Here is an 11,275-nt window from a genome sequence, read left to right as displayed (position 1 = left end):
TCTGTTAAATTCCTTGTAGTATTCGTCTTTGTTTATTCTCCTTTAGTACCGTTGTTGTTCCTGTACGGTTTCTGGCTCTTTAAAGGACTGGTTCTGGAGATAACCAAATTCTGTTAGAATTTGATAAAAGGTCCTTTTTGGAAATTCTCCATCTTCATTCTTTTAAAATGAACTTTCTCCTTTTATGTATGATCATTTCATTTACCTTCTCTATCATGTCCTCCTATAGTCTTTCAAGCAAAGAAAGTGATGCATGGACTATTCTGTTTCCTTCTAAGAAGATTCGTTTTGATTCTTCTGATAACGAAATGTGTTATGACAAGCATATCCCATCCTCTGATGAGAATCCTTCAGTCTCACAATTTGATAAGCTCTCTTTAACCATGAATCTTGTCTTGGATCAAGTACGTGCCCTGAAAAGTGAACTCGAAGCTTCTTCCAAAAGACTTGAAGAAAAGATGGATAATCTTGAATCTATGATTGATCTAATCGAAGATGAGCTTGATGAATATAGGGAATATGAGAAGAATTCAAAGTAAGTGTAATGCATCATAGAGGTTATTTTTGTTGCCTAGTATGTCTTCTTTTTGGTTTAGTTGGAAGAATAACTAGTGCTTGAATAGCAATGATTGTGACTACACATAGCTATTACTTTTTCATCTTCTTGTTCTTTTTTTGGGTTTTGGTCTAAAAAATTCTAAAAATATTTGGAGGATGATGTTTTTGCAGTATTTAATCTTTATGATTTGTTATATTGCAACTTGTTATGGGATATTGGTGTTTACGTCCGTGAACTATGTTTGTCCCATACCTTGTCAAAAGTAAAGTCGTTTGTGATCGATATTCATGTATTGGTTAAAGAATGAATGTACTTTTGACAATTACAAAAGTTAAGCCTATATTGTCAATCTTTGACGGAAGATAGGTTAAAATCTTTTGCTTGCAAGGATTATGTATATTGAATGTCGTTATGCGAATAGTGATGGAAGACAGAATGAATCCTTGTGTATTCCACATTATTGATATTTACTGATCCATATTTTATGTAATACTATGAGGCTCCGTAATGTGTCTTATGTTGAGCACTAAACAACCAAGTTGATTATTTTTGATTGCTTTGTTGTTGCTCTGTAAGGTACTATATGTCGAGCATTATGAACTAAATTAATCATCTTGATTGGTTATTTAGTTATTACTCCATAAGTTTTTCTTGTGTTGAGTATATGAACGGTTAAGCTAATCATTCCTTATGGTTAAACTTAGTCGTAGCTCCGTAGGTTTACTTAAGTTGAGCATAATCAATTAAATTGATCACTTTTTCTGTTTAATTTGGTTGCGTATTCCGATTAAATTATTCATGGGTTTACTTGTGATTAATTTGATTGAGTTTTGGATATAAAAATCATTCTTATGGTTTTAGTGTCCAATAAAAATCCTTCTTTTCTTTTGAAACTAAGGTCGCTCGTTGTTGTTCTCTCGGGAATGACATCAAATGGGGGAGAGTTCTTTTGAACTTGTGCTTAATGGTCATATCTTGAGGCGTGTGCGGCTGTGGAATTTTAGAGGGGTTATCTTGTATCTTTAAACTCCTTGATGAATGCATTTAGCTTCAGCTTTATGATTGCATCTAAATTAATTGGTATATATTTTTTCTTTTAGTCATGAAATGTCTCTTACGGAAATTTCATTATGATCCCGTTCTTGTACCTTTGCCAATTTTATTGACAAAAAGGGGGAGAATTAATATGTAGTTCACACTACAAATACATATGGTTTTCGGATCATTGTGTAAGGGAGAGTGGTTTCCATGTGAGATGGAGTATTGACTAAGGGGGAGTGATACATATCACCATAGTATTATTGTTGAAGTTATGATACAATTGAACTTTGATACTGTGTAATAATACTATAACACTGTATAACAATGATCGAGAATTATGTTTTCTCATTGTTATAGCTACGTATCTTCAACAACGGTGATGCTAAAATTACAACCTTTGGGATCATTAGAGTACTTGGAAATGACGAAGATTTCGAGGAATGTTGAAGATTAGACATGTGGAATGGGAGCTACTAAAGTTTCATTATCTTTTTTGTATTCCATATGTATTGATAGTTTTGTCACTAAAATTGACAAAGGGGGAGATTGTTAGAGCATTTCTCGGTCGAACTCGCATGCGTTGCTATCTCAAGCATGTTTGTCAATGTTAGTGATCAAAACTATAAGTCTTGATTTCTAGTCTACTATAGCTAAGTCTTGGACTAGGATAAAAAGTGTAGTTGAGCTCAAGGACTTCATGGCGATTCATCATACAAGAAGGAGAACTACTCAAGGAACCGGTGGAACTTCTCGACAAAAAGGTATGTGAAGACTTGAACTTATCTATCACTCAAAAGTCTATCTATTATATCTCATACTTCTTGAGACAAAAAGTCGTATGCTATGTATAGACTTTGATTATACACAGTTGGTATTTCGAGCCGAGTATACCTCGCCTATCTATATCTCGAAATATGTGTTGGTAAGCTTTTTGCTTCGACCAAGTTTATCTTTACCTAGTGACGAAAGTCATGATATGTTTCAATCACTTTGAAAATTTCTTTGACGAAGAATGTTTCAATGATTGGAATGAGAGTTTAGATTACATAACCAATGTCGACATAAGCATTGTTGTGGAAACACATTTATGTATAAGTCATATTCCTTGAACCAAAGTTTGCGAACTTTGTTGATCAAGAGAACCGGAAGAATGGCGTGAGCCAAGTCCGCGAACTGCCGAAGTTCTCAAACCAGAGAATTTCTACTAGAGTTGACAAACTAGTGCGTGAAGCTAAGTCCGCGAAATCATTCCACGAACCCAGTCCGCGAACCGGCGAAGTTCTCATCCCGAGAATTTCTGCTAGAGTTTATAAACTCTGCCCGGTAACTTAAGTCCGCGAACCAAGTATGCGAACTTAAGAATGTTATATATCTGAATATGATATCTGAACTTAAACTTAAAAAAACTAAGGAATGCAGTTTGCAAACCGTGGGTATAAAAATTCATGAACCGATTCGAGTGAATCAAATCATCTTTGCTTCAATTGTGTCTTGTGTAGTTACATAAGAATTCCTTGCAATTGGAAAACTCTCTAACTAGTTCATTTGAGTCGTGTGAATTAGTTATGGTGAAGAAGAACATGGTTGATATGAAATGCTCATATGGCTAACCTTTTGGTTAACTATTATTGAACCAACAAGTGCATACGTTTGGGTACGGTTAACAAACCTAGAAGCGTGCATTTCAATTGTGTGTAACAAGCTAAGTTTTCGATCTAACGGTTGAGAAATATTAGCTTGAATCTAAATCAGGTTTTCATCTAATGGTGGATATTGATTGCTTTATTACCAAGGTAACTTAATGGCAAACCCTGATTTGAAAGACTATATAAGGGGACATCTAGCATCAATGCAAAACTAATCCCCACACCTTACGTATGATACTAGTTTGCATGCTAGAGTCGTTTCTCCTTTAACCTTTGGTTTTCTTCTTCTAAAACCAGGTTAACGACTTAAAGACTTCATTGGGATTGTGAAGCCAGACCGATACTACTTTATCGTAGTTGTGTGACCTGATCTTGCATCTTCTATCGTACGAGTACAATCATATTGAGTGGATTGAGATTGATATCTCCGATAGGCAAGATATAAAAAGTAATCACAAACATCTTCGTCTCATCGTTTGTGATTCCGCAACATCTTGTTTCGCTTCCATACGATTAAGATTGTTGTGAGGTGATTGATAACTCTAGGTTGTTCTTCGGGAATATAAGACCGGATTATCAATTGGTTCTTGTTCACCTTGATTACTATCAAAAGATGGAACAAAACCTTTTAGGGTTTATCCGTGGGAGACAGATTAAACCTTCGATAGACTTGTTTGGGTGAGACAGATTTGTTTGTCATCAAGTCTTCGACTTTGGGTCGTAGCAACTCTTAGTTGTGGGTGAGATCAGCTAAGGGAATCAAGTGCGCTGTATTCTGCTGGGATCAGAGGCGTATGGAGTACAACTATACCTTGGATCAGTGGGAGACTGATTGGGGTTCAACTACAGTCCAGTCCGAAGTTAGCTTGGAGTAGGCTAGTGTCTGTAGCGGCTTAATACAATGTGTGCTCAATCTGGACTAGGTCCCGGGGTTTTTCTGCATTTGCGGTTTCCTCGTTAACAAAATTTCTAGTGTCTGTGTTATTTCAGTTTCCGCATTATATTGTTTTATCTTTATAATTGAAATAATATAGGTTGTGCGTTAGATCATCAATTAGAGTAATCCAACCTTTGGTTGTTGATTGTCATTGATTGGTCCTCGGATATTGGTCTTTGGTATTACCCGAGTTATTCCTTGTATTTGATTAGAACTCGCAGTTCTTGCTTGAGTAAATCAAATCAAAAGAGAGATATAAACTCGTTGATATACTTTTAATTGATTGAGTCTTGTTGATTCTCTTAAAAGTATATTCGAGTTTGTCCATACAGATTGTTAAGTGAAATATTGGGTGGTGTTGTTAGACCCCCGCTTTTTCACACTCCTTCAGCCTTCCCTAAACTTGCATCCGCTCTTGGACGGTACTCCTCTAGAGGAGCGTGATGTCTTCCCTTACCTCTTATCCTCGTACGCTGTCCGGGGTCTGATGTGGTGCTCTACCGCTCCCGAGTCCCCTGCCTCATTTTGGGTATTTACATTGCCCAAATTTCCTGGATTGTTCGCCATCCACTGTTTCAGCTGTAACACTTTATTTATTTCTTGAATCCATTAAATATAAGAACATCTCCAATGCAATGGGTAGAGGTCTTAAAATTGCACGACACCTAGGATTTAAGACTTCCTTTACCAAATTTTCATCTCTAATTCAAGGATAAAGGTCATAAAGATAGATGACATAGCTAAGTAGGGGTAATAAGACTTTCCCTATGACCTTGGATTTTAAATCTGTATCATCATTTTGTGTCTAATTTCAAATAAAGTTTCTCGGAAAAGACTTTGAGGATGAGAAATAAAACTTTAGGTACAAAATTTTATCTCTATTTTTTTATTGTCATTTAGTAATGACCCATTTAAGAAAAAGTGTTAATAAGACCTCTGTAATGGATGAACTTGACCCTTTACATGGGAGATGCTCTAAAGATCTAAAACTATTAAACCAAAGATCTCAGCATTCATAATCTTTCCAATCTTTCTTTGTTAAAATGAGAAAAATATTTCATCCCATCATTAATGATATTGCTATGTCTATTAGTATTTACTAAATCAAAATAAAAATGTAACTAAGCGGTATTATCTTTTTTATTTTGAAGCATGTAATTAAGCAGTGAGAGATAATGTTATAGCGGTTAAAAATAAAAATGAAGAGTAATTTATTTATTTAGGTTATATAAGGGGAGCCTGGAGTCATATCCATTAAAAGGTTGGTTCATTTGTTTCCTTTCTACACAGGTTCTTCTTGACTTTGAATGGAATTTCTTCTTCATCATCGATTACCATCCTGAATTATCTCCTCCTAAAATGTCTCTCCATCTTTTCTCTCGTTGTGGTTCTGCTTCAGCTCCTCGGCACCTCTCTTCTTCTTCGCTCCCCCCTCTTTTAAATTCTAATGGAAATCCTTTTACAAAATCAATTATCCATTCGACACCCAATTTTAGTTTCTTTTCAAGGATTATGAGAGAAGAGAAGGCTTCATTTCTGAGTGTTTCCAGGAATAATTTGAAGAGTTATCATGGGCTTCCAGGGGTTAATAGTTTTGATGGAAACTCATCATTCTCTTCAAGTAGTAGTGGAGGCGCAGAATCAAATGGAAAAGAACTTGAAAGTGTGAATGAAGATGATGATGAAGAAGAAGAAGAAGAAGAAGATATTGACGAGGAAGAAGAAATTTTACCAGATAGATGGGAAGTAGTGGGCCTTGGACAAGCTATGGTATCTTTTCTAAACCTATGTCCCAATTGATTATGTGAAAAGGATAATGGAATGCAAGTTCTTTGAATTGTGAATTTTGGCTTCTTTTAGTTTTTTTTGGGTCAAAAACTTAGCATCTGTTCCCATTGTGTAGAGCTTAAGATTTAGGAAGAGTTACTTCTTACCCAAAACAGAGAACTTAATGTAGTACTACTGCATTGAGACAATTTTGATGCATAATTGAAATTATAGTGAAGCCAATTATTATGTGGGTAAAATTGGGTATGTGCCTCTTTTCTCCTTTAGAAAGGCCCCTTTCACAGTTTATACAGTAGTCGCTTTTCTTAATTGTGGGGTTTATATATTTATTTATTTCAAGAGAGAGGACAGGCATTTTGAATGCTTGTCCTGCTTGAGCCATTTATCGGGCATTAACAGTTCAATGGTGAAAGGCTTTTTGTTTTCCTCCAATAGAAAAGCTTGGCGATTGGATTTAAAAATGTAACCGCATTGTTCAAGTAATGTTTTCTCTGCTGTTTTGAGATGCTAAAGGAATATCTTGGGGATGCTTTTAGGTAGATTTCTCCGGCATGGTGGATAATGAATTTTTGGAGAAACTGGAAATAGAAAAAGGGACAAGAAAACTCATTAACCACGAAGAGAGGGGTCGAGTGTTGCAAGCAATGGATGGTTGCAGCTACAAGGCTGCTGCTGGTGGGTCTCTTTCCAACACTCTTGTCGCCTTAGCTAGACTCGGTGGTCGGTCCATTGGAGGTCCTGGCTTGAATGTTGCCATGACAGGGAGCATAGGAAGCGATCCTCTTGGTGGATTTTATAGGTGATCTAATTAACTCTTTTAGATCGAGTTTAGCATATTTTTTTAGAACAGGAAACAACTTTATGATGAGATCAAGAAATAACCTAATTAGGCATGAATGACAAATTTTCTGAAGGATTGTTTAGAAAAACAATTATCTAGTGTTCTTAATTCTTAGATATGTAAAGGTCTTTTTGTTTTAGTCAAAAAAGAATCTAGTGCAAAAAATTCGTTTTATGTTATGGCTAAGAAATTAGAGAACCAGTCTTACTCAAAGTTCTATAACTGAAAAAGTTGGTGTAAATGTTGTCATGTGTGCCTATGATGTACTAATCACTGCCCCCCTTTAAATTGTTTTTCAGGACAAAATTGCGACGAGCAAATGTGAGATTTCTGTCTGAACCAATTAAAGATGGGACTACCGGAACAGTTATAGTCCTCACTACCTCAGATGCTCAGCGTACTATGCTCGCTTATCCGGTTAGATCCCTTTTCTGCGCCTGTGTAATCCTCGTGACATAGGGAGTACTTTTTGTCACCTTTGTTTAAAACTTTAAAGCATTTTAAGAAGATGGAAGTTTGTAAAATACCTCTGCTAATTCTTTAACGGCTTCTTCAGTATGATATGTTTGAGCTCAGATATACCCAAGGTACCAAGCGCTAAAATCGTTCTAATCTTCTATGTATTGACAGGGTACGTCTTCAACGGTGAACTATGACAAATGTTTGGCTAGCGTGATCCCTAAAACAAGTATACTTGTTGTGGAAGGATATTTGTTTGAACTTCCTCATACAATCCAAACTATAACAAAAGCATGCCAGGAGGCACACAGGAATGGTGCACTTGTTGCTGTTACGGCATCAGATGTTTCTTGCATCGAGAGGCACTACGATGAATTCTGGTAAGACATGGCTGTTTGTGCCTCTTAAATAAATAAGAAAAAGAATATCACACATTAACTTGAGGATGCCTCTTATTATCAGGGAAATAATTGGGAACCACGCAGACATAATTTTCGCAAACAGTGACGAAGCAAGAGAATTATGTCATTTCTCATCAACAGAGAGTCCTATAGCAGCAACCAAGTACCTTAGTCATTTTATTCCTCTAGTTTCTGTCACCGATGGTCCTAAAGGTTCATACATCGGCGTAAAAGGTGAAGCTGTGTACGTACCTCCTTCAGCGTGTGTCCCAGTAGATACTTGTGGTGCTGGGGATGCATATGCATCAGGTTTCTTATACGGTATTCTTAGAGGTGCGTCTGATTTGAAAGGCATGGGTATGTTAGCAGCTAAGGTTGCATCTGTAGTTGTTGGTCAGCAAGGAACTCGTCTTAGGGTTCAAGATGCAGTTCAGTTGGCAGAGTCATTTCCATTTCATCTCAAGGGTTCCAATATTTGTTCTTCTGATATCGAATCAGATCAAATTTCTAGTTTGTAATCTTTTTTTTCTTTTTCTTTTTATTCAATTTTGTTTGACTGGATTTGCTTATCAGTTAACATTTGATTACTGTAAATTGACTATTCATTTTTGTTCATGTCTTCCGTGAGATCCGTTAACACCACAAAGGAAATACATAGGTTTAGTCCAAGGGTATCTGTACATTACCTATACATTCTATGTGAATCAATGAATTTGTATAATACGTATTATCGTGTATTCTGCAAGTGTGTATAACAATAATCAATGGTAAGCAAGGTAAATTAAGAAGCTCGTCATGTTTTAAGGCTGTATAAAGGCATAAAGCACTTGGTTTTTTTTTTTCCTTGTGTCTATTTCATTTAGTTTGCTCTTGCACTCCAGAGACTCCGGAGGATCCGAGTCAGTGTGTGTCCCAGGGATCTTGGATTCTACATACGCAATTACCTGTTTTAGTACTCACTCTGTCCCATTTTAACCAATGGTTTTAGAATTTTCACACATTTTAAGAGTGGGATGAGGCAACCAGTTTAGAATTTTAGAATTTTCACTCTGTCCCATTTTTCATTCTTTACCTTTGATAAAAGTCTACAAGCTATGAGGCAACCAGTTTTCCCTTTTTGCCGGAAGTGCTAGGGAGCCCCGATTATATACCCCATCATTTTACACCGCTATGTGTCACTAATACCTACGGTTGATTTCTTTCTTACCCTGCCCCGCTCGGAAAAATAGGGGATTCGCTTTAAAAACGGACCAATGCAACCTTGACACATAGTGGGGTATAAGGGATCGGGTATAAAACCGTGTCTCTAAAGCATTTTCGTTTTGCATTCGCGTATTCGCTGCGGCTAGGCAGTACTATAATCAAAGCTTTAGAAAAGAAACGATTTTCATTAAGTGAAATGTTCTGGTTGATTCAGAGAATCATTACAGGATATTTATTGTATCCGACAAGACACGTGCAGTAGTATTACAAGACAGATAGAACTCTACTACTACACCCATACACTAATAACTAATAATATATCAATAAAAAAACACGAATAAGATACATCATTTTGTCTTATACTCCTCAAGTAGGAGGTCAGCGGATCAGTCTCCGCTCACGAGTTTGGAGATCTCATGAAATACTCCTTTTATGTAAATCTAGTTTAGGTTTCTTAATGTATCTTCTTTCCTATTAAAAAAAAGTCTTATATTCCCCCGCAAGCTTAGTACGAGTAAAATACATAAGCTTGGAAACACGAATGAAGAAGAGATCCTTAGGTAATCCCTTGGTAAACGAATCAACAAGTTGTTGTAAAGACGGGCAAACTTGATGTGCACAAACTTTTGTTGAACTAATTCCCTAGTGAAATAATAGTCAATTTCTATATGTTTAGTCCTAACATGAAAAATTGGAGTACATGTGATAGGTGTCTAAAACACCTATTTTTATATCTATTATTTATGCTTTCTTTGCTATTATCTTTGTGAATTGCATCTCTTATGTTTAGTTTTGAGTTATTAGGTACTTTGGAGTCGTTATGAGTAAAAGAAGGAGAAAAGGTTCACTTGAGAAAAACAGAAGGTTCACTTGAGAAAAACAGCACTTCATGCGCAAGTACCAGTGGAAGCACAATGGAGGAAAGGAGGACAACCACTACAACTTAGAACTTGTTTGTTTGCAGCTGACTCGGCGTCTGAATCTGAGTCAACCCCTGACTCGGACCGAGTCAGCAGTCAGACCGTTTGTTTTCCATTTTGAGTCAGATCTGACTCGACCTCTGACTCAGACATAACCCCTGACTCGGACTCATTTGAGTCAGGTAACAAAATACCCCTGACTCATGGGACCAAACCACTGACTCACTTATTTCCGAGTCAGATGAGTCAGATCTGACTCAAAACAAACATATCGACTCAGATCCAGATGAGTCAGGTGATTTCACTCAGATCCAAATGATTCAGATCCAGACGACTCAGATGAGTCAGGAGTAAACAAACATGGTGTTAGTCTAGAGAAGCATGGAGCAAAGAACCTTGGTGGACCTTATTTAATGAGCCTACAGTCACCCTGGTTGCCTCTTATCCGTCTCACCTGGGTGGCTGTATCTACTTTAATTCCTACACAACCCTAAAATTCAGAGAGAAATCAATTCTCTTATCCCTGTTCTTCACTCACTCCACCTGAAACCAAGAGAGAGATGTCGGCAAGATAAAGCTGAGAAATCGAGAGATTTAGAGTATGAATCCAGAAATACAGTGGAATTAGAAGGTGGTAATGATTGATTGAGTTACTGAAGTTCATAATTAGGGAGAAGTTCGAAGGAATATGAATATGTGGTTGGAAATCATTGAAATTAGGGTCTGATGGACTGACGAATGAATTGGAATGGATTTGGTGTTTATAATGGTTAGATTCAAACTGAGATGTTGTATGCAGCCGTGAAGGGGAATGGAGATTTGGGTTCACTGCTGTTGATACAAGGATGAACAACTGATGGAGACGAGAAGACAATTCTGTTGATGGTGATTCCAAACTGGTGCTGATAATTTAAGATAAGAACTCGGATGGAGGAATTGGTTCCGATTCAGTTGAAATTAGGGTTGTTCGAGTGAAAAATTGAAAACTGAGAATGGGTTTTGTGTAATATCAGTGGTTTGTAAATTGGTGAAGGAGAAATGGTGTTACAGATGTTGCTCATGGTGGTATATTGCAGGTGACGGTGATACTGAGATCTCTGTGGTGTTATGAAGATGGAGATGGTTGAACTGAGAAGAAGCAAGAAGGGTTTGGCAGATTGTGACGTGTTACAGCTGTGAAATGGAGGAGGTTGCAGTTGGTGGTCTTGAAGCTGTGGTTGGCCTGAAATAGTGTTGCACTTGTAATTGTGTGGCTGTGAAGTTGAGCTACAGCTGATGCAAGAGCAGAGTTGAGATGGAAGCAAGCAGAGGCAATAATGGTATGAAACTGCAAGCGATGGCGAACTCGCAAGTGAACTTGAACTGCAGATGTTGTTGGTTCTGGTGATGAATTGAAGGCGATGATGGAACTAGTGATGGTCTGTAGCTGAAAAGAATATGAAGTTGCAGGTGCAATTCAAGGAGGAGATGCTATGTTGGT

General features: G+C 37.1%; 1 protein-coding gene across 1 annotated transcript; it reads left to right on the top strand.

The window, feature by feature from the left end:
• Positions 1-5,449: 5,449 nt before the first annotated feature.
• Positions 5,450-8,409, top strand: LOC113297400 (uncharacterized sugar kinase slr0537-like). Its single transcript, XM_026545850.1, has 5 exons — positions 5,450-5,953; positions 6,508-6,770; positions 7,112-7,229; positions 7,443-7,651; positions 7,734-8,409. The coding sequence occupies exons 1-5, from the start codon at positions 5,543-5,545 to the stop codon at positions 8,188-8,190; spliced, it is 1,458 nt and encodes a 485-aa protein (XP_026401635.1). The 5' UTR covers positions 5,450-5,542; the 3' UTR covers positions 8,191-8,409.
• The last annotated feature ends 2,866 nt before the right edge of the window (positions 8,410-11,275 follow it).

This window comes from Papaver somniferum, chromosome 7 (assembly GCF_003573695.1).
Source record: "Papaver somniferum cultivar HN1 chromosome 7, ASM357369v1, whole genome shotgun sequence".
Taxonomy (NCBI): domain Eukaryota; kingdom Viridiplantae; phylum Streptophyta; class Magnoliopsida; order Ranunculales; family Papaveraceae; genus Papaver; species Papaver somniferum.
The sequence above is the reverse complement of the archived record's forward strand: the minus strand, read 5'-3'. Positions and strand labels throughout refer to the sequence as shown.

What these genes read in the sequence shown, in the direction of transcription:
- LOC113297400 (XM_026545850.1), top strand. Translation starts at nt 5,543, where the DNA reads ATGTCTCTCCATCTTTTCTCTCGTTGTGGTTCTGCTTCAGCTCCTCGG. An exon ending in CCTCTTGGTGGATTTTATAG is followed by an intron (nt 6,771 to 7,111) that starts GTGATCTAATTA and finishes ATTGTTTTTCAG; the next exon opens with GACAAAATTGCGACGAGCAA. An exon ending in AGGCACTACGATGAATTCTG is followed by an intron (nt 7,652 to 7,733) that starts GTAAGACATGGC and finishes TCTTATTATCAG; the next exon opens with GGAAATAATTGGGAACCACG.